Source organism: Bos indicus x Bos taurus, chromosome 23 (genome assembly GCF_003369695.1).
Source record: "Bos indicus x Bos taurus breed Angus x Brahman F1 hybrid chromosome 23, Bos_hybrid_MaternalHap_v2.0, whole genome shotgun sequence".
NCBI lineage: Eukaryota > Metazoa > Chordata > Mammalia > Artiodactyla > Bovidae > Bos > Bos indicus x Bos taurus.
Window position 1 is genome coordinate 5287859 of NC_040098.1, and position 24373 is coordinate 5312231.

Consider the following 24373-nt stretch of genomic DNA (forward strand, 5'->3'; position numbering starts at 1 on the left):
GAACTAAAGTGTTCCATTGTTTGAAATAGAAGTAGTTTAGTTGTAGTTAGGTGTGTTTCTCGGTCTTGATTTTATAAACTAAATACCTAGAACTATTAGCAATCAGTTAACTATTAGCTTCTTACGTGATTTTGATCTTGCTTCATTAAAAGATTATCGCTTTCAAATGCTTTTGGCAAAGATTCACACTTTGGAAGTTATAGAAAAAAAGTTATGTTTTAACAAAAGATTAATCATGAGTAGACTAGTATTTATTAATACATTCCAGAAGTCCTGTACTGCTCTAATGGTTCACAATTAATCTAATCAAATGAAAATGATCAACACAAGATATCAGAATATGCATTTATTTTAGTAATTTAATTATAACATAAGTTCTTAGACTTTTTAAATAAAAATATTTCTTGAAAATAAAGTATAAAGAGTAATTTATAAAGTAAAAATTAAAATTAGAGTAAAGGAATTGCATAATGATTTATTTGTTCTTAGAACTATGAATAATTTTTGTTGTGATACAATATTCTTCCTTTCTGCTGTCTATGGAAAAATAAGATGCTTTATTGATGGATTTAGGTGAAATATGAACAACTTCTGAACAATATATATCAAAACTGGATTAAAACCACTAGTAGAGAGCTTTAGGGGCTTCCTAGGTGGCACAGTGATAAAGAATCCACCTGCCAATGGAGGAGACGCAGGAGATGTGGATTTGATCCCTGGGTCAGGAAGATCCCCTGGAGGAGGAAATGGCAACCCACTACAGTATTCTTGCCTGAGAAATCCCATTGACAGAGGAGACAGGCAGGCTACCGTCCATATGGTGGCAAAGAGTCCGACAAGACTGAGTGACACATACACAGAGAGCTTTAGAATTGTTGACAGCTCTTATTAAGATGGGTAGTTAGGTGCAAATATTTGCTGAGCAATCATGGGAAATACAACACTGTACCAAGTGGTTTTAGTTGGAACATTTATTCTCTAGTTAGGAAAACAGAAAATTCACTCAAGAAACATATGTTGTACAGAAGAGTGTATCAAAATCCTTCTGTGGATTAAGACTGTTCAGTTCACTTCAGTTCAGTCACTCAGTCATGTCAGACTCTTTGGACCCCATGAACTGCAGCACGCCAGGCCCCCCTGTCCATCACCAACTCCCAAATTCCACCCAAACCCATGTCTATCGAGTCAGTGATGCCATCCAACCATCTCATCCTCTGTTGTCCCCTTTTCTTCCTGCCTTCAATCTTTCCCAGCATCACAGTCTTTTCAAATGAGTCAGCTCTTCGCATCAGGTGGCCAAAGACTGTTGAAAGCCATTAAAGACAAGTGAAGTTAATCATGAAAGGGAGAGTGTGAAGATTTTTTTTTTCTTTTTGATGAAAGGTTAAAGACTGGTGAGAGAATGATCTACAGTAGTTTTTAATCAGAGAGGCATATGAAAATTCAATTGGTAGAAATTCATAAATCAAAAATACTCCAACACAAATAATCTTCAGAAGAGTTGTTTCTTAATTTCATGGCTGCAGTCAGTGTCCACAGTGATTTTGGGGCCCAAGAAAATGAAATCTGTCACTGTTTCCATTTTTTCCCCATCTATTTGCCATGAAGTGATGGGACCAGATGCCATGATCTTAGTTTTCTGAATGTTCAGTTTTAAGACAAAATTTTCACTCTCCTCTTTCACTTTCATCAAGAGGTTCTTTAGCTCTTCTTCACTTTCTGCCATTAGAATGGTGTCATCTCCATATCTGACATTACTGATATTTCTCCTGGCAATCTTGATTCCAGCTTGAGCTTCATTCAGCCTGGCATTTCACATGATATACTCTGTACATAAGTTAAATAAGCAGAGTGACAATATAATTTGGAACCAGTCCATTGTTTCATATCTAGTTCTAACTGTTGCTTCTTGACTGACATACAAGTTTCTCAGGAGGCAGGTGAGGTGGTCTGATATTCCCATCTCTTGAAGAATTTTCCATACAGTCAAAGGCTTTACATAATCAATGAAGCAGATGTTTTTCTGGAATTTACTTGCTTTGTCTATGATCCAGTGGATGTTGGCAATTTGATCTCTGATTCCTGACTTTACTAAATTTAGCTTATACATCTGGAATCTCAGTTCATGTACTGTTGAAGCCTAGCTTGAGGGATTTTGAGCATTATCTTGCTAATGTGAAATGAGTACAATTGTGTGGTAGTTTGAACATTCTTTGGCATTGTTCTTCTTTGGGATTGAAATGAAAACTGACCTTTTCCAGGCTTGTGGCCACTGCTCAATTTTCCATGTTTGCTGATATATTGAGTGCAGCACTATAAAAGCATCATCTTTTAGGATTTGAAATAGCTCAGCTGGAGTTCCATCACCTCCACTAGCTTTGTTGATTGTGAGAATTCCTAAGGCCCACTTGACCTCACACTCCAAGACGTCTGGCTCTAGGTGAGGTATCACATTATCGTGGTTATCCAGGTCAATAAGACCTTTTTTGTACAGTTCTTCTGTGTATTCTTGTGTATTTTTCCTTTCAGTTCAGTTAATTCACTCAGTCATGTCCGACTCTTTGTGGCCCCATGGACTACAGCAAACCAGGCTTCCCTGTCCATCACCAACTCCTGGAGTTTACTCAAACTCATGTTCATTGAGTTGGTGATGCCATCCAACCATCTCATCCTCTGTCGTCCCCTTCTCCTCCTGCCCTCAATCTTTCCCAGTATCAGGGTCTTTTCCAATGAGTCAGGTTCTTCGCATCCAGTGGCCAAAGTATTGGAGTTTCAGCTTCAGCATCAGTCCTTCCAATGAATATTCAGGATTGATTTCCTTTAGGATGGGCTGTTTGGACCTTCTTGCTGTACTCCAGATCAACTATACTCCAAGAAAAAAAAATTAATGTGTGAGAACACTTAAAAAAAAAAAAGAAAAGAAAAATGACAATAAACACGTGAAAGCACAGTCAATATTATTAGTCATTAGGGAAATAAAAATCAAAACCACAATGAGATATTACTTCACACCCAATAAGATGGATGGTTATAATAAGAAAGACAGACAATAATAAGCATTGGTGAAGATTTGGAGAAATCAGAGTCTTAATATACTGCTGGTACAGCAACAAATATATATATAAATTATATATATATATATATATATATATATGTCACAAAGAGTCAGACACAACTGAGCGACTGATCTGATCTGATCTGATATATATATATAATGGTACAGCCATTGAGAAATCAGATTGGCAGTTCCTTGAATGGTTAAACATAGAGTTATTATATGAGCTAGCAATTCCATGCCTAGGTGTATACCCAAGACACATGGGTATACTGAAAGCATGCATCCCCACAAAACTTGTGTACAAGTGTTCATAGTAGCGTTATTCAAAATAACCAAAAAGTGGGAACAACCTAAATGCCTGTCAACTAATGAAATGATAAGCAAAATGTAGTATTTCCATACAATGGAAAATTATTGGGTCATGTTATGGACTAAATATTTTGTTTCCTGCCCACCCAAATTCATGTGTGAAGCTTTTACTCCAGTGTGATGATTTTTCCATTAGTGACTGTTAATTAATCGATCATCTCATTGTGTTTCAATAGGAAAAATGGAGATATGCATTGTATGCACTGGTTACGTGTGATAGTATACACAGCATTTCAAAAATATTATTATAATTAAAACACATTAGTGAAAGTTGCTCAGTCATGTCTGACTGTGATCCCATGGACTGTAGTCCGCCAGGCTCCTCTATCCATGAAATTCTCTAGGCAAGAATACTGGAATGCGTTGCCATTTCCTTCCAAACCCAAGGGTTGAACCTAAGTCTCCTGCATTGCAGGTGGACTCTTTATCATCTGAGCCACCAGGGAAGTCCATAAGATACATAGAAGATAGCAAATTTAATACAATTTTCAAATAAGTGGTTTTTTTTTTAACCATATAAATTAACTAAGGTTAAACATTCATCTGTTTTGTTCATCAAACTAGCTTCACCTTGATTTGCTGTTTTAAAATATTTTTTTGTTTGATGACTTCCAGCATATGTGAAATTGCAAAAAAAGAAAAAGAAATACAATTTTCAGATTTTTCTGGAAAAAAAAAAAAAAGATGTACAATTTTTACTTAGCCACTGAGTCAGCTAAAAAGGTCTTGGAAAAATTCATTTCCTATTTTCTCCTTAATGAGAAATTTGCCACAATTTGAGTTCCATGGAACCAAAAGTGTAGCCCGCACTTTATAGGTTTTCAGAGGGTCAGAGCTCACTTTAGAACAACTCTGGTATGATTTAGGAACTTTATCTTTCAAGTGGAATTGTTTTTAGTTTTACTTACATCTACAGACATCTATCCTTTTACTAGGTACTGTACATCACAGGCATGATCACTTTTGACTCACTTATGTCGACAGATAGGTTACTTTCTCAGATTTGGGGGTTCAGGAAAGCTACATGACTTTCCTGTGATATGGCAGTACAGTTTCTGCCCCTGGATCTCTCAGTCCTCTTCCTTGCATCCTCTGGGTTATCGGGTGTATTATTTCAATTTGATAAGATTTTTCTTGTCATGAAAAACAATACTTTAACAACAGCAAAATTCATTAGAATATCTTCTTGGATTAAAAAAATAGAATATTAGAATTAACATATATACTGCTGCTGCTGCTGCTAAGTCGCTTCAGTCGTGTCTGACTCTGTGTGACCCCATAGATGGCAGCCCACCAGGCTCCGCTGTCCCTGGGATTCTCCAGGCAAGAACACTGGAGTGGGTTGCCATTTCCTTCTCCAGTGAATGAAAGTGAAAAGTGAAAGTGAAGTCACTCAGTCATGTCCGACTCTTCGCGACCCCATGGACTGCAGCCTACCAGGCTCCTCTGTCCCTGGGATTTTCCAGGCAAGAGTACTGCTATATAAAACATAGCTAACTAACAAGGACCTGCTGTATAACACAGAGAACTGTTCTCAATACTCCAATAACCTATACGGGAAAATAATCTGAAACAGAATGGATATATGTATATGTATAACTCAAGAATCTGAAACAGAATGGATGTTACATGTATAACTTACAAATAGCTGAGGAAAGAAGAGAAGTGAAAGGCAAAAGAGAAAAGGAAAGATATACCCTTAGAATGCAGAGTTCCAAAGAAAGCAGGGAGAGATAAGAAAGACTTCCTAAGTGATCAGTACAAAGAAATGGAGGAAAACAATAGAATGGGAAAGACTAGAGATCTCGTCAAAAAAATCACAGATATTCATGCAAAGATGGGCACTTATAATAAAGGACAGAAACAGTATGGACCTATCAGAAGCAAAAGATAATAAGAAGAGGTAGCAGGAATACATAGAAAAACTATACAGAAAAGATCTTAATGACGCAGATAACCACAATGGCGTGATCACTCACCTACAGCCAGATATCCTTGAATGTGAAGTCAAGTGGGTTACAAACAAAACTAGTGGAGGTGATGGAATTCCAGCTGAGCTATTTCAAATCCTAAAAGATGATGCTGTGAAAGTACTGCACTCAATATGCCAGCAAATTTGGAAAACCCAGCAGTGGCCACAGGACTGGAAAAGGTGAGTTTTCATTCCAATCCCAAAGAAAGGCAATGCCAAAGAATGTTCAAACTGTCACACAATTGCACTCATCTCACATTCTAGCAAAGAATGCTATTTCACACCAGTCAGAATGGCTGCGATCCAAAAGTCTACAAATAAAAAATGTTGGAGAGGGTGTGGAGAAAAGGGAACTCTCTTACACTGTTGGTGGGAATACAAACTAGTACAGCCACTATGGAGAACAGTGTGGAGATTCCTTAAAAAACTGGAAATAGAACTGCCTTATGATCCAGCAATCCCACTGCTGGGCATACACACTGAGGAAACCAGAAGGGAAAGAGACACGTGCACCCCAATGTTCATCGCAGCACTGTTTATAATAGCCAGGACATGGAAGCAACCTAGATGTCCCTCAGCAGATGAATGGATAAGAAAGCTGTGGTACATATACACAATGGAGTATTACTCAGCCATTAAAAAGAATTCATTTGAATCAGTTCTAATGAGGTGGATGAAACTGGAGCCTATTATACAGAGTGAAGTAAGCCAGAAGGAAAAACACCAATACAGTATACTAACACATATATATGGAATTTAGAAAGATGATAACAATAACCCTGTGTACGAGACAGCAAAAGAGACACTGATGTATGGAACAGTCTTATGGACTCTGTGGGAGAGGGAGAGGGTGGGAAGATTTGGGAGAATGGCATTGAAACATGTAAAATATCATGTAAGAAACGAGATGCCAGTCCAGGTTCAATGCACGATACTGGATGCTTGGAGCTAGTGCACTGGGACGACCCAGAGGGATGGTGTGGGGAGGGAGGAGGGAGGAGGGTTCAGGATGGGGAACACATGTATACCTGTGATGGATTCATTTTGATATTTGGCAAAACTAATACAATTATGTAAAGTTTAAAAATAAAATTAAAAAAAAAAAAAGAATGCTCAAAATTCTCCAAGCCAGGCTTCAACGGTACAAGAACTGAGAACTTCTAGATGTTCAAGCTGGATTTAGAAAAAACAGAGGAACCAGAGACAAAATTGCCAACATCTGTTGGATCATTGAAAAAGCAAGAGAATTCCAGATAAAATCTACTTCTGATTCATTGACACTAGAGCCACTGACTGTGTGGATCACAACAAACTGTGGAAAATTCTGAAAGAGATGGGAATACCAGACCACCTGACCTGCCTCTTGAGAAATCTGTATGCAGGTCAAGAAGCAACAGCTTGAACCAGATATGGAACAGCAGACTGATTCCAAATTGGGAAAGGAGTACATCAAGGCTCTATATTGTCACCCTGCTTATTTAACTTATATGCAAAGTACATCATGTGAAATTCTGGGCTGGATGAATCACAAACCAGAATCAAGATTGCTGGGAGAAAAATCAATAACCTCAGATATGCAGATGACACCACCCTATGGCAGAAAATGAAGAGGAACTAAAGAGCCTCTTGATGAAAGTGAAAGAGGAGAGTGAAAAAGCTGACTTACAACTGAACATTCAGAAAACTAAGATCATGGCATCTGGTCCCATCATTTATGGCAAATAGAAGGGTAAACAATGGAAACAGAGACTTTATTTTTGGGGGCTTTAAAATCACTGCAGACGGTGACTGCAGCCATGAAATTAAAATACGCTTGTTCCTTGGAAGAAAAGAAATGATCATCCTAGACAGCATATTAAAAAGCAGAGACATTACTTTGCCAACAAAGGTACATCTAGTCAAAGCTACGATTTTTCCAGTAGTCATATGGATGTGATAGTTGGACCATAAAGAAAGCTGAATGCCAAAGAATTGATACTTTTGAACTTTGGTGTTGGAGATGACTCTTGAGAGTGCCTTGGCCTGCAAGGAAATCAAATCAGTCCATTCTAAAAGAAATCAACTCTGAATATTAATTGGAAGGACTGGTTTTGAAGCTGAAACTCCAATACTTTGGCCACATGATGCAAAGAGCTTACTCGTTAGAAAAGACCCTGATATGGGAAAGATTGAAGGCAAGAGGAGAAGGAGACGACGGAGGATGAGATGGTTGGATGGCATCACGGACTCAATGGACATGAGTTTGAGGAATCTCCGAGAGATGCTGAAGGACAGAGATGCCTGGCGTGCTGCAATTCATGGGATCAGAGTCAGACACGACTGAGCGACTGAACACCACCACCAAATAACTGAATCACTAGCTGTACGCTTGAAACGAATGCAGCATTGTAAATCAACTATATGTCAATACAAATTTTTAAAGAAAAAGAGAAAATGAAGAGGTGACTTTAGGTGCAAAAGAAAAATGCCGGTAAAATGAACCAACTTTGCATGGGCTCTCCCAGAGAGTCTTCCTGTGATAGCCCTGGTCTCATTCTGTAGCTTATTATGTCAAACTGGTGGTATTTTCTGTTATATAGAAACACAAGTAGATCAAAATTATTTACAAGGCATTTTCTCTTGAAATGATCTTTGGCTATTTTGAGTCCATCTCCAAGTGAGTCCTAGTCTGTAGACTAGGGAGAATAACTTCAACCTTTGTTTCTTAGATTCCTTTCCGTCCCCTTAAAGATGAAAGGGAGTAGTAAAACTGTTTTAAAGTGTGTCATAAAACTGATAATTTCCTTATAAGGATTTATTGCAAGTACTTGTATAATGGTTGCTTTTTGGTCTGGCAGCTATGATTATGTTACTTCTCTTCAGAATTATTTCACTGCAAAATAACCTTTTGTACATCATTTGTAATGATCTGTCAGTTAGTGTGGAATTAAAAAAAAAATTGAAAACATTGCAGAGTTCCACTGCAAACATATTTCTTTCTCAAAAATAGTAATGAAACATACTTAAAATATTTAAAAAGTCAATGTCATTATAGCATTTTCCCTTTTTAAAAAATGAAATATAGTTTGCATAGAATATTACAGTATTTTCAGGTTACAATATCACCATACTACATTATAATGAGACATTTCTGTTCTTTATGAATTGATAGCCTCAGTAAGTCTAGTAACCATGTCACCATGCCAAATTATTACAATATTATGTACTCTATTCCCTGTGCTGTACAGCACATCTGCACATCCCTGAGGCTTGTTTGTCTTATAACTGAAAATTTGTGCCTGTTAATTCCTTCATCTGTTTTGCCCAGCACCCCACCCATCCCCTCTGGTGACTACCACTTTGAGGGATTGTTGGGCCATATGGTAATTCTATTCTTAGTGTTTTGATGGACCTCCCTACTATTTTCCACAGTGGCTGTAGCAATTTACACTCCCACCAGCAGTGCACAAGGATTCTCTTTTCTCTACGTCCTTACCAATACTTGCTATTTTTTGTCTATTTGTTAATAGCCATACTTACAGGTGTGAAGTGATATCTCACTGTGATTTTAATTTGCATTTCCCTGATGATTAGCAATGCTGAGCATCTTTTCATGTGTATTTGGCCATCTGTATGCTTTTCTTGGAGAAATTCCTATTCAGGTCCACTTCCCATTTTTTAATTGGATTAATTATTTTTTGATGTTGACATATGAATTCTTTGTATATTTTGAATTTTAACCCTCTATCTGTGGAAAATTCTGAAAGAGATGGGAATACTAGACGACCTGATCTGCCTCTTGAGAAATTTGTATGCAGATCAAGAAGCAACAGTTAGAACTGGACATGGAACAACAGACTGGTTCCAAATAGGTAAAGGAGTATGTCAAGGCTGTATATTGTCACCCTGTTTATTTAACTTCTATGCAGAGTACATCATGAGAAATGCTGGACTGGAAGAAACACAAGCTGGAATCAAGATTGCCGGGAGAAATATCAATAACCTCAGGTATGCAGATGACACCACCCTAATGGCAGAAAGTGAAGAGGAACTAAAAAGCCTCTTGAGGAAAGTGAAAGTGGAGAGTGAAAAAGTTGGCTTAAAGCTCAACATTCAGAAAACAAAGATCATGGCATTTGGTCCCATCACTTCATGGGAAATAGATGGGGAAACAGTAGAAACAGTGTCAGACTATTTTTCTGGGCTCCAAAATCACTGCAGATGGTGACTGCAGTCATGAAATTAAAAGACACTTACTCCTTAGAAGGAAAGTTATGACCAACCTAGATAGCATATTGAAAAGCAGAGACATTACTTTGCCAACAAAGGTTCATCTAGTCAAGGCTATGGTTTTTCCTGTGGTCATGTATGGATGTGAGAGTTGGACTGTGAAGAAGGCTGAGCGCCGAAGAATTGATGCTTTTGAACTGTGGTGTTGGAGAAGACTCTTGAGAGTCCCTTGGACTGCAAGGAGATCCAAGCAGTCCATTCTGAAGATCAGCCCTGGGATTTCTTTGGAAGGAATGATGCTGAAACTGAAACTCCAGTACTTTGGCCACCTCATGTGAAGAGTTGACCCATTGGAAAAGACTCTGATGCTGGGAGGGATTGAGGGCAGGAGGAGAAGGGGACGACAGAGGATGAGATGGCTGGATGGCATCACTGACTCGATGGACGTGAGTCTGAGTGAACTCCAGGAGTTGGTGATGGACAGGGAGGCCTGGCGTGCTGCGATTCATGGGCTTGCAAAGAGTCTGACACAACTGAGTGACTGATCTGATCAGATACATAATTTGCAAATATCTTCTCCCATCCAGTAGGTTACGTTTTCATTTTGTTTATGGTTTCCTTCAGTATGAAAGTTTTTTAGTTTGATATAGTCACATTTGTTTATTTGTGGTTTTGTTGCTCTTGCTTGAGGAGATGGATCCAAAAAATTTCTCCTGGAGTTTTATGGTTTCAGGTCTTACTTTTAAGTCTTTAATCCATTTTGAGTTATGGTGTAAGACAGTGCTCCAGTTTGATTATTTTGCATGTAACTCCAGTTTTCCCATCTCAGTTACTGAAGAGACTTCCCCCCGACTATATTCTTGGCTTTTTATTTGTAAATTAAGTGTGGGTTTATTTCCAGGCTATCTATTCTGTTCCATTGATCTGTGGGTCTATTTTTGTGCCAATACCAAACCAGTCAATCCTAAAGGAAATCAGCCCTGACTGTTCATTGGAAGGACTGATGCTGAAGCTGAAACTCCAATATTTTGGCCACCTGATGTAAAGAACTGACTCATTGGAAAAGACCCTGATGCTGGGAGAGGTTGAAGGCAGGAGGAGAATGGGATGACAGAGGATGAGATGCTTGGATGGCATCACTAACTTGATGGACATGAGTTTGAGCAAGCTCCAGGAGCTGGTGATGGACAGGGAAGCCTGGCGTGCTGCAGTCCATGGTGTTGCAAATATTCGGACACGAATGAGTAACTGAACTGATCAGTCGCTCAGCCGTGCCCGACTCTTTGTGACCCCATGAATCCATCACCAACTCCCGGAGTTCACGGAGACTCATGTCCATTGAGTCAGTGATGCCATCCAGCCATCTCATCCTCTGTCGTCCCTTCAGTCGTGTCTGACTCTGTACAACCCCATAGACAGCAGCCCACCAGGCTCCCCTGTCCCTGGGATTCTCCAGGCAAGAACACTGGAGTGGGTTGCCATTTCCTTCTCCAATGCATCAAAGTGAAAAGTGAAAGTGAAGTCGCTCAGTCGTGTCTGACTCTTAGCTACCCCATGGACTGCAGCCTACCAGGCTCCTCTGTCCATGGGATTTTCCAGGCAAGAGTACTGGAGTGGGGTGCCAGTGCCTTCTCTGCTTCTCCTTCTAGAACCCCTATAATGTAAATGGTGGTGTGCTTGGGGTTGTCCCAGACATCCCTTAAATTATCCTAATTTTTTTCTTTTTTTTTTGGTTTCTTTTTCCTTTTTTCTACTCCTGTTGGGTGATTTTCACTACTGTGTCCTCCAGATCACTGATCCATTTTTCTGCATTCTCTAATCTGTTGTTGATTCCTTCCAGTCTGTGTTTCATTTCATATTCAGTATTCTTAAGTTCCTGTTGCTTTAAAAAAAAAAAAAATTTCTATCTCTTTATGGATGTTCTCACTGAGTTAGGCCATTTGTCTCCAGAGTTCAGTGAGCATCTCTGAGACTATTACTTTGAACTCTTTATCTGGAAAATGTCTTATCTCCATTTCATTTAGTTCTCTCTCTGAGGTTTTGTCTTTTTCTTTCATGCAGAAGAGCAGAAGGTATTCTTTCATCTCTTCACTTTGCCTAAATCTGTATGTCTCTTTCTATGTATTAGGTATAATACCTACATGTCCCAGATTTGAAAGGACAGTCTTATATACAAGATGTCCTGTGGAGCTGAGTGGTACAGTCCCCTCTGGTCACCAGAGTCAAGTGCTCCTGGGGTATCTCCTGTGTGGGTCACATGTGTCCTCCTCTTGTGATTGGGCTGTGATGGCTCCCTGATGTGTGGGTTGACTCCCTGGATCAGGAGCTGCTCTGGAGGGGTGCTGGGGCAGCCTGCTGTGTAGGATGGGGAGGGAGGTGCTTTACAGTAGGCAGCGAGGGCAGGTCCTCTGGGGAATGCTGGGGAAAGGGATGCATGGTATTCGCTAGGTTGATAGAAAATGACAGAAGTACCAGGCCAGCTAGGTGGAGAGTGAAAAAGAATGATGCCTGCCAGCACTTCTGATCCCAGAGAAGCTCCACCAGATCCCTGTCCCCCAGCACCTGCCATAAATTATTCAAAGGATCTCCTTCTTATATGACCCAGGAGCTTTTCAAGCTGCTGTATCTGTCCTGGGACTTGGAGCGAGTGTAACCCCACTGGTTTTCAAAGCCAAATGTTATGGAGCTCATCTTCCCAATGTAGGGTCTCAGGCTGGGAATCTTGACATGGAGCTCACACCCCTCACTCCTCAGGGGGCACCTCTCCAGCTGTGATATCCCTCCCACTGGTGGGTCTTCACACTGGGGACGAGAATTATAACCAGATTGCTTCTCTGCCCCTGTGTAGCCTTTTCCTTTTGTCCTGAATTTTAGAAAATCTATCTTGCTAGTCTTCAGGTTGTTCTCAGAGATGGTTGTTCCCTATGCAGTTGTGATTTGGTGTGTCCATGAGAGGGGATGAGCTCAGGATCGTTCTAATCTTCCATCTTAATCTGGAACCTCATTATAGTATTTTTCTGCAGTCAGAATCAGCCAAACATGAAAAGGCGAGGTTAGTGAATGAGCGGCAATGCTAACCTGTTGGTGCCCCCTAGTGGTAAGCCTTAGATTGCCAGAGTCATCTCGAACACAGTGTGATCTTTCGGGAATGAGGCAGAGGAAGGCAAGGTGGGAAGATGTTAAAAAGAAGAACGAACGAGAAAAAAAAAAAAGTCCTCAAAATGAAGGAAAACAAAAATTGAGTCTTGGAAAAGAATTGACTTCATTTATTTTGCGACTTTCAGGAATGAGCTCTGAAAAGTGATGCAAATTTGTTTATTTTTGTCCCAGCTCTGAGCTGTGTGCTGTGTGCTTATTTGATCAGTCAAGTCTGACTCTTGGTGACCCCATGGACTGTAGCCCACCAGGTTCCTCTGTTCATGGGGATTCTCCAGGCAAGAATACTGGAGTGGGTTGCCATTTCCTCCTCCAAGGGATCTTCCTGACTCAGGGATCAAACCCAGGTCTCCCACATTGCATGCAGATTCTTTACCATCTGAGCCACCCAGGAAGCTTGAGCTAAGTGCTGGTGAGAACTCACTGACATAATATACCAACCATAGAGCTAAGTTCTGTTATTTTTCATCATGTATAAGATGGGGACACTGAGAGTCTAATTTAAATATCTGGCCTGGAGTCAATCAGTACGAGATGAAGGTCTGACTGGCTCCAGAATCCAGACTTTCAACTGCTTCTATTCTGGCCTTTATTAATAATCACTTATAATGTCTGTAGCTAATAAGAATGATACTGTCAATATATGTGTTTTGTATTCATTGCATCTTTCAGATCAGATCAGATCAGTTGCTCAGTCCTGTCCGACTCTTTGTGACCCCGTGAATCGCATCTTTAGGAATGAGCAAATCACTTCTTGATATAATAGAAGAAAACTTTATATACTTCTAATATTTTGATAATTGTATGATAATAAATATCTGTAAAACTCTGTAGAAAGGTTGAAATTTTTTATTTAAAAATTCCACTAGTTGATTAGATTTGTTTTTGTACATTGAAATTATTGCATTACTTAACAGCAGATTTGATCCAAGAGTCAACAACCATACCATCTGGAATGCACCCAATCTAGTCAGAGTTGACCCAAGATGCTCTAACTTCAGGAGTTAAATATTCCATTGCATGTGGAAAAGTATAAAGTGATATCTTGTCTTTTCTAAGTAATGCATCATGGACATATTTCCTTCATTATGAAGTGGTCTCTAGGAAATAGGTGCCAAACCCTTTATTCTAAATCATGCATTTCTATTTTTAATGACTTTTTTGTTATACAGTAATGGTTTAATGGTTACAGAGAAGCTTCTAGAACATTTTTTCATGTCAGCATTCTTTCACCACAGCATTACACAGGATTTTCCATTTGATTTTCTGCTCTTCTTCAAGCCCAAACTGAAATCATAGAACTGGAGGGAACATGTTCCTTTATTCTCACCAAATAAAATTCTTGCTTCTGTCTTTACTTATACATGTTCACAGTAGCCTGAACCCAAAACCACACAGGCTGAATACGAAATATAAAGTAGTTTGCTTGGAAAAACATTTACCCTATGAAGTAATTGTTACTAAATACTTTTGAATCAACAAACTGGTAACACTCAAATGGTTTTGAATAATATTTCTACTAGTGTAAAATTGGCAAAGTTTAGTCAATTTCAGTGAACGTATTGGGAGACCCAGGAAAATATTGTCTAGGAGAATTTTATTAACTAATATAGCTCTGAGTGATTTCAGTTCTTCTCGTGAACCTCTCTCTCAACAGTTTTTTATTCTATGCATGCTTGTGGTATTATATTAGTTTTGCCAAGAATTGCTTTTATAAATTGTTTTACATTTTATTTTGAATATTATATAGTATTATGTGTTTTGCTTGGTATTTATGAAGTAAGTAATAATTCTCGATACAGTTGAACTAGAAGATATTATGACTTCTTTTCATATCTTTGACCGAATGTATTCATGTTTGACTAATTTATGAAGACAGAAAATAGGCAAAGGAATCTATTTTTCTTAATCTGAAATCCTCCCAAATACTCTCAATATTAGATATTGGATATGTTGAAATAATGTAAGATTTTTGGGTGTGTCCTAATGTAGACCATGCTTAGTATTAGAATTATTCAAATCAAAGGTATTGAATCAAATCCAGGGACTGATCTGGGTAGAATGGGGGCTCTTAAGACCTTCTAGGAGGTGAGGCCTGGGTGCTGCTCAGGGATGTTTGGGCATAGTTTTGTTTCTCCTTCAGAGTGAAAATGTAGGCTTGCTGACAGTGGGGTTGGCTGCAGAGACAGGAGTAACTAATAACTACTAATACAGATTGTGTAAGAGCATAGAGATTTGAACAGGGATGAAACCTTAAGTAACAAAAGTTTCTATGTGGCACAAAAGTCAGCTTCTCAGGTCTGACGGTATCAGGGCAGTTGCAGGATCTCTTTAGGAATTCTTGGGGCCAAGCAACACAGCACTGACGCAGCTGCAGAACTCTGTATCCACCTTGCATCTGATAAGAGTTTACAGGCAGATTTTACTTGAATTTTGTTTACATTCAGACCTTCATCATTTTACTGAATTTGTGTGAGTGTGTATTTGAATAGGATATGGTTCTGGATGGTTTCATGCTGAAACGTGGTCTGTTGAAGTGAACTTTAACTGACTGCTTTGAGAGTATGCATTTTCTGCCTTACAAGCACACAGTTCACATCACTCTGTTTTCTTTATACTCATCACTCAATTATTTACTTTTGATTTCTCTTTAAAGTGCTAATGGACATGCTGTGCTCATGTATTATAATGTCACTTTAAACTTTTATGTTGTTTTATTTATTCTCTAGTTAGTATGTTTATAAAGACTTGTGTTTTCAACTAGTGTGTGAGCCCCTTGTTGATGGTCATCGCTCTCATACAACTTTTGTTCTCTGCAAAGGGTGAACTGAATTGAGCCAAATAGGATCAAACTGAATTCCACTTTATGGAATTTAAGTTTGGGTTTTAAAACTAGAACTGTGTGCTGTATCTTGCACCATAATTGTGGCTACCACATGGACAAGTGTTAATAGTTAAGGTGTGACATCAAAACAATGGCAGACTCTCCCTGCAGTAGAAAATACTTGACTTCATTGCCCTGATTTATGGAGGACCACTGCTGTTCTTTGGGAGAAGGCAATGGCACCCCACTCCAGTACTGTTGCCTGGAAAATCCCATGGAAGGAGGAGCCTGGTAGGCTGCAGTCCCTGGGGTCGCTGAGAGTCGGACATGACTGAAGTGACTTGGCAGCAGGCAGAAGCAACTGCTGTTCTTTGAAAGCCTTGAGGATGCAGAGGGGCTTCAGAGAAATACTGATGGTGCTCAATTTCCCTATCTTCCAAATTCGTTTTTTGGCCAGAGTCAATACATTTACATCAAAACAAATGATAGTCATTTGTTCAATTGAAGTGTCATCAAGAAAGGAGCTAGGAAAATGGAAAGGGGCTAGGAAGAAATAAATTTTGATCGATACTATCACTGTTCAATAAATATGTGTGATAAACAATCATTTTGGTAAATGCATTGAATGTCAATGGAACTACTTTCCTGTCAATAAATGTGCTGGCATTATTCTTAAAGTTAGACAATTAGCATTAATTTTCTCTGAATCTTGCTAGAGAACTTGTACATTTGGGTTGAACCAGGTGAATGAATTTTCTTTCGTTCTCTCTTTGTGTCTCTCCACAAACTGCTCTGCATATGCTCCACAATTGTCTTGGCAAGAAAGTCATCAGGAGAAAGAGAACTGTATCTTACATAAGGAGTTAAGTTCCTGGGTGTTTCAAGGCTCAGTTGAAGGGAAGTCTTTAGTTTCATTAGTTTTAGTTATGGTTGAGAAACTGTGAGGCCTTTGGACCTGTTTTGTTGCATTTGAACTCCTATGATTTGACAGTCTTTTTGCGTTAATCACAATAAGTAAAGTAAGAAAGTGGTCAAGTGAAATATCCTTATTTTATCACTTACGTTGCTCTGAAAGAAGAGCCAAGGTTAATATCCTCATAGTTCCTTTTCTTAAGTCTATATTTAAAGCTGTAAATATCAGTACATGTTCATATAATATTAAATCCCATAAATTTTTTCTTTTCCAAAATTTAATTCCTATAAATGGCAGTTTCATGCTGTCCAGAGCTATGCTTGATGATTGGCATCATTTGCAAGTTAAAACTCCCATTTTGGCCCATTCTTCTTTAATTATACTGTCTAAATCTTTTAAATTAAAAATCTACTTTATTTCTTTTCAGGGAATCCCAGGATTTCCTGGAAACCAAGGATTAATGGGACAAAAAGTAAGTATGACTGAAAGTTGAAAGATTTGGGCCTGGGATCTGTTTATGAAAAGGGCAAAATGGTGATGTCTCTTCACATGGAATATATTTTGTTGCATTTATGGCCGTAGTTAATGGTTCAAATATGATTTAATTTTGGAAGCTATTATTTTGACCTTACAATTTGTTTTTGTTGTTTTATACAGGTAGTATAAATTTGAATTTACACACACACTTTCTGTTTTACTTGGTTACTTTCTATCTTGTTCTCTTAGACCACCCTTTCAGGGTAAGCTTTCTATTTCCTGAACTATATCTTTAGAAATTCCTTTAGTACAGATGTCTTGATTGTAAATGTTCAGTTTTTATTTAATTACTAATATCTTTATTTTACTCTTTTGTGTTTGACAAAGGATTTTTGTAGGGTATACAATTCGAGGTTGATGATTATTTCCTCTTGATACATTGACGTTTTTCTACCATCATTTCCCGGCTTCCATGGTTAACTATGAAAAATCTGCTCTTGTTCCAATCACCATTCTTTTGCAAGTGATCTGTCCCTTCTTTTGGCATTCTTTAAGGTATTTTATTTGTGTTTTGTGTTCTTAAAGCTCAGTGCAATGTGTCTCGGTATGGATTCATCTGTATTCATCTTGGTGGGAATTCAGTTTCCTTTCTGGCTCTGTGTAGGTATTTCTGTTAACTCTGAGCAACGTGGGCTGTTAACGTCCATGTTACTTCTCTTCATTCTCCACTTTCTGCTCTTTCTAGAAAATCTAGTTAGACATATCTCATTCCTTCTAATTTTGTCCTCTCCATTTATAAATTGCTTACTTTCATATCCTTGATCCTTAAATTCTGGTTAATTTTTTGGTTATGTTTATTTTCTATTTATTCTTCCTTTACTGTGTCTAACCTGTTGTTAAAAGCATCAGTTGATACAAAAATATAAGCAATCATAATTTTCATTTCTAGAATTTCAAACTTTAATGATATCTTTTTACTCTTTTTCCTTGAAGTACAGCTGATTTACAGTGTTGTGTTAGTTTCAAGTATACAGCAAGGTCATTCAGTTTTATTTTTATATACATATACATACATATATACACATACACACACATACACACACACACACACACACACACACATATATATATATAAAACTGAATGAGTTTTTGGATTCTTTTTCCTTATGTGACATGAAAGTTGCTCAGTTGTGTCCAGCTCTTTGCAACCCCATGGACAATACAGTCCATGGAAATCTCCAGGCCAGAACACTGGAGTGGGTAGCCTTTCCCTTCTCCAGGGGATCTTCCCAACCCAGAGATCAAACCCAGGTCTCCCACATTGCAGGCAGATTCTTTACCAGCTGAGCCACCATGGAAATATTGAATATAGTTCTCTGTGCTAATAGCATTTTTTTATTCTTCATAGCCTCTTGTTCTGTTTTCAGTCTTAATAGTCTTTGATGATTCTGTTCTTTCATTTGCAAAGATTTCAGATAATAGTTCCGAATTCAGTTTCTAGCCATTCTAACACCTGCAGTTCATTGTTACTGCTCTTGATTCTCAGTCTTGTGGTTTTCTGCTTCCCTTGTCTTGATCGTTGATTCTGAGCTCATTGCTTCATCCTAGCAGGCAGGCATCCTGTCAGCCTAGCTGCCCCCTGCTGGCAGGCCTGTGTACCACTTCAGCCGCCTTTGAGAGTCTTAAGCCTTTGTAGGTGTTCAGCCGCTCAGTGTTGTTTCCTGAAACCTGAGCATGTACCCTCAACACCCCCAGCCCTCTTGTTTCCTGCATCTCTATCTCTAATGAGGTTTCTGCAGAGTTCCAAATCTTCATAATTATGGTTGTAATAGAGAGTATGTTTTATTAAAGGATCTTTGAAGACTTCCCCTACTTCTCATAAGACCAGCACTCCCTCAAAGATGATGAGAGCTTTTGTTCTTGATTCAGAGAAATTCTTGGAGCATAAGGTCAACACTCAATCCCCAAAGCTGAAATCTAAATGCTGTGATATGCTCAGTCATGTCCCAGTCTGCGACACCACGGACTATATAGCCTGTCATGCTCCTTTGTCCATGGAATTTTCCAGGCAAGAATACTGGAGTAGGTTTCCATTTCCTTCTCCAGAATGCTTTGCTAGGAAATTCCTAATGATGAATTGATTGTTTGCAATTTTAAACTTTATCTGTATTTGATTTTTAGGGAGACACTGGGCCTCCAGGACCACTAGGGAAGAAAGGAGCTCCGGGAATACCTGTACGTTAGTGTCATTCTTTGGGCTGTGAAATAGTGTTGCGATGTACCCAGAGTTCTCATTCTGAACCTCACACAATGCAGGTGTTCAGCAACGAGACACATAGGCTCCACAACTGCCATCCATTTGTATGAAAAAGATTTTGTCCATTTTTATAGAGGAGAATAGATTTCTTCAGCTGCTCAAAAACTTGGCTATCTAAGAAAAGATCAAGAACTCTTACTGTAGCTAAACCAGAAAACAAATACTTCAGCTCTTTATTTAAAAAAACAAAAACAAAAAAACTGAGCACCATGAAAAGGTCTAAAAATAAATGTTCTTTTTTATTTTTTAGATAATTTACAAATGTATACAAATAAGGAAGAATACATTCAGAACAGGTTGTATAGGAAGATCCTAAATTAGTGAGAAAATAATTTTGGAAGTTTTGGGAGTAAAGGGACATATGAGTTTGATACTAAAAGTTATGAAAATCTTATGGTATATAAGACTCCATAAAAAATTTCTGAAAGTTATTACTAAAAGTGATGTGGATTTTAACCTATGAATCAAATTGCCTGTAACAGCTTTTATTTTGAGTAAAAAACATCTGATAGTTTCTGACTTTTCATTTAATTATTTAAGTTTAAAAAGCAGGTATTTACCTTGTGAAAAGATTTGATAAAATTTTGGTGAAAGATTTGAATGGAATATTCTTCCTCTACCTCCATCATCATGACAAAATTATTTTTTCATTGAAAAATTAAACTTAATTATATACTAGTATTTAAGTTAGCTTCCAGAAAATGAAAGTATTAAATAGAACTTCATTGAACTTCAAAAATAAGTATATTCAATATTTCTAATATTTGAAACACTGTGCTATGAGTAGTATATTTTACATTTTATAGTTGTGATAACAGCCTAAATTGATAGCAAAGCATAGTAGTGATGATATGGTATTTTCAGTGTGACTATATTGAGATTGCGTTTTCTGATAATGCTAACTGAATATTATTGCTTATCACATTTCTTTTGCTATGATAAAGAGAAAGCAAGTGTTTTTAATATATATAATAGTATATAAATTGAATCTAAATTAAATTAGTTCCTTGTTGCTAGAGTAGTTATTCAGTGTTTTATTTTGAATCATATGATTAGTAAAAATATAGCCATTTGTAACTTACAGATTATTATATTCAGAGAATGTATTAAATTTTAACACTTTAAAAACATTATTCAAGAAAATAAAAAATGTAAGTAAAATTGACCAAAATAATATCTAGGAAGAAATTTCAATGTTGGTCATCATGAGAAAAGGAAGAAAGTCAGAGTGTTGGAAAATAAACTTTTCTTTACAGTTCTTTTTTACTAGCTTTCCGGTAATTTTTGCTATTGGTAGGTGATTTAAGCAACCAGTTGTAAGGGCTTTGCTGGCCTTCATGTTATCTTGCATAACGTGATTCTTTATTCTCCTTTATTTGGTTGTGTGAAGGGAAGTTTCCCATATATTGCATTACATGTTAGTGGATTAATTATTATGGGACTGTATAACTTGAAAATTGATTGACTGCTTTTTAATATTCTTCTCTAAATTACTCTTGCAATTCCCACTTAAAATGTAGGGTTTGATGGGAAGCGATGGCTCACCAGGTCAGCCTGGAGCCCCAGGATCTAAGGTAAAGAAAATGAAATTAATAAGACCGAGGACTCTGTGCAAAATGACCATTGATGTACTTCAGTCAGAGTTTTCACTACACTGATGTTATTTTGAATGTGGTGTGAATCTATAGACAAGCACTTGGAGGAATGAAGTCTCAGGTGAAAACCAAGTATATAAAGCACAGTAATGTGAAGCAGCCCTAGTTTAAGCTGGAAGGAGTCCAGGATCCTCGTGACAGCCCTCCAGCCTCACTGGTAGCTCCGGCGCACTGAGCAACACCCAGAATTCTAAGGAACCAGTGCTCAAGCCTCTATCTAGAGCATCTCTAGTGATGAGGGATGTAACTTTTCCAGCTTTCAAGCCCTTCTTTGGTATTTTATTTTGTGAAATATATGTGGGATTTTTATTTGTAAGATGCCTTGTAACGAGTTTTATTAGGCGTTTCCTCCCTCAGGACTGGGCGTTAGTTGGTATATTCTCTTCCACATTTTAAAAAAGTAAGGCAAGCTTGACAAATATATTGAGATTTCAGGTGATGCTGTTTTTAAGTTAGAACTGAAATTCTTTGAGTTTCATGGTTCAACTATTTTCTAGCTGTTCAGAGTCAGGTGCTAAGAGAATTTCTTTTTTTCTTGGCTTATTAGAGGATCAGGTTGGGTAGATTCTGGCTTGACTTAAGAAACTATTCTTGACTATTTAATGAGTAGATTCTAGGATAGCTTTCTGAAAGAAAGTGATAGAATCTGCTCTTTTGAAAGCATTCATCCTTGAACTAGACCAGGGAAATAGATCCTGGCATACATGAGTAGATGGTCTTATCTATTCTACTTTGAATTTCTAAAGTACCTAGAGAAAGAGATAGGATAAAATGTCACGGGAACCCAGTGAGTCAGGGAAAGTAGCTGCCCTGTTCCCAGGGGTGAACTCTGAGGGTCCTTGGAACATTGTGGATCCTAGCAGTAGGAAGTGTTGCCTGCCAAATGGGCCTTCTCCATCATTTCTCAAGGTCATTTTGCAAGAAAAGTAGAGTCTTTGTATGCTCCTTAAATAACTGGGATACAATGGAGTCTCCCGTGATTCTGGATGCTCTAATTCCTAAGAACTGCAGCCTAAGATTTTATCAGCGTTTTAAAATTAGCCACTTCCCATTGTTGGCTCACACTGAGCTGGAGGTCAGTTAAATCTGTTGGACTTTCCATAAAAGATTTTAGAGCGATGTATTTGTGGCATCCGCCCCTTGGGCAGGTCTGCTGATATGGCTGGTGAGTCAAGTAATTCTAACATCCCAGTTTGTTTTTACATAAATCACTATGAACTTTGATTTCCCTCATCTTGTACAATTTTTAAAATAGATTCAAGATGTTAAAACAGATTTTTAGTATCTATTTTTGAACCTATTTTGTTTCAAATAGACTCAAGATGTTAAAATTATACCTCTAAAATGTAATCTTTTCAGTGACATGTTTGACCTTCTTTTCATGCAGTGTATTAGCTCAGGTCTTAGAATGTTTTTCTGCCAAGGACCAGGCAGGACGTGTTTTGGTCTTTGAGGGCCATACAGCTTCTGATGCGGTCACTCAGCCCTGCTCTTAGAATGTAGAAGCAGCTGCTGCGTGGGTGTACCCGTGTTCCTTTATTTATAAAAATAAACTTTACAACTTTATTTATAAAAACAGGCGTTGGGCTGACTTAGCCCACAGGTCGTAGCTTACCTGCCTCTGTATCAGGAGTCGCCAACCCCTGGGCCTTGGTACCGGCCTGTTGGGAACTGGGCCACAGAGCAGGAGGTGAGGGCTGGGGGAGCAATGAAGCTTCATCTGCTGCTCCCCATCACTCCCCATCACTTGTGTTACCACCTGGACCATCCCCCGCCCAGTCTGCGGAAACCTTGGCTTCCACGAAACCAGTCCCTGATGCCAAGAACTTTGGGGACTGCTGCTCTATATTACCGTCTCCCTCCGGTTGTGTCAACTAATGTTTTTGGAAACAGTGCCTACAATATCAGCGGATATAAGGTCAACAGGAGGACAATGAAGCTGTTGCAAGCAAGGCAGCTATGATGCTGAGAATCTGTGTAGATCTTTAGAGAACTTCCAATTTCCACTACAATACTCGTTTTTAGAATAGGTGTGGAACCACATGTAAGTCTTTTTTACCATACCAGATTCCAGTTTTGTAAAATATTACCTAAATCATATCAAAGTGCATTAACATAATCAAGTCACGTCACTTTCAGCCAGTGCTGTCACCCCTGTGAGTTTCAGCTTAACCATCTGTAAAATTAGAAATTTTAAGGAACCATGATGCTATGGAATAATCATGCTGTTAATGTGACAAATGCTTTAATTAAGTGCAAATATTATGTTTGTGTGGTTCTCAACATGAGCTGAGAATTAAGGTGGTTCTCTTTACTGATCACTACACCCGCCCTGACTCTGGGTGGTCATCACCCCCCTTTCCTGGGTGTCACACCAACCTCTTTAATAACAGGGTTTTGCCAGACATGGACCGGGTTATGATTTCAGGTATCAGAGCATATTTGAAAGCCAGAACCGCCTCTGACAATCTCTCCTGATGAACCAGGAGGCGGGTTGTCTCTTTTTATAAACAGTCCTGTTTTCCTATCTTACATGCTTTGCTCTAACAACTTGGTCTTGCTTTCCAAGTGTCTGTTAGCAAGGACTGTACTGGAATTCTGAAAAAGCATGCAAACTAAACGTTATCTGATACATGTTTCTTCCAAAAGCTGCTCAAAAGTGCATTTGAGGCTAATTTTCTTTCCTTAAGTTACATACTGAAAATGAGCTCTACAGAGAAAGTGAAACAGGGAAGGATGATTTCCAGCCTAGAGGATGCTATTAAGATACATGGGTCTGGCCTCTGCAACACAGACCTAGCTGATTAGGGCTGGTCCCTAAAGATGTTTTTACTTGGAGCTGCTGCTGCTGCTAAGTCGCTTCAGTCGTGTCCGACTCTGTGCTACCCCATAGATGGCAGCCCACCAGGCTCCCCCGTCCCTGGGATTCTCCAGGCAAGAACACTGGAATGGGTTGCATTTCCTTCTCCAATGCATGAAAGTGAAAAGTGAAAGTGAAGTGAGGGTCGGAAACTGTGTCCGACCCTCAGCAACCCCATGGACTGCAGCCTACCAGGCTCCTCCGTCCATGGGATTTTCCAGGCAAGAGTGCTGGAGTGGGGTGCCGTTGCCTTCTCCGTTACTTGGAGCTACCAGCTTCAAACAGGCTCATTGAAGACTTTATAAATATGCAGACTCACTTCCTTGCTTAAAATAGTTTTTCTTAATAAGAAGACCTAACATATAGATTCTATTTTTCAAACGATTGGAAAGTTGAAACTGTAAAAATTGTTTAAAATATGTTCCTTCAAATGTCTGGTGACTAAATATCTATATGATGACTAAATTCAAAATTTAAAATAATTTTTATACATTGACAGGGGACTAAAGGCGAACCTGGACTTCAAGGGCTGCCTGGGGCTTCTGGGCTCAAGGTAATTCACT

At 38.6% G+C, this 24373-nt stretch overlaps 1 protein-coding gene across 3 annotated transcripts in view; it reads left to right on the top strand.

Moving 5' to 3' along the window:
• The window catches only part of COL21A1 (collagen type XXI alpha 1 chain), a 233946-nt gene that overhangs the window by 191713 nt on the left and 17860 nt on the right, over window positions 1-24373 (top strand). For 2 of the 3 annotated variants that reach the window (XM_027524052.1, XM_027524053.1), the window contains 4 exons: window positions 16929-16973; window positions 19160-19213; window positions 20816-20869; window positions 24310-24363. In XM_027524052.1, coding sequence (XP_027379853.1) covers window positions 16929-16973; window positions 19160-19213; window positions 20816-20869; window positions 24310-24363 — 207 coding nt within the window. Of the gene's footprint in view, window positions 1-16928; window positions 16974-19159; window positions 19214-20815; window positions 20870-24309; window positions 24364-24373 lie in introns of those variants that run through there. The other variant, XM_027524054.1, reaches the window with a different exon arrangement.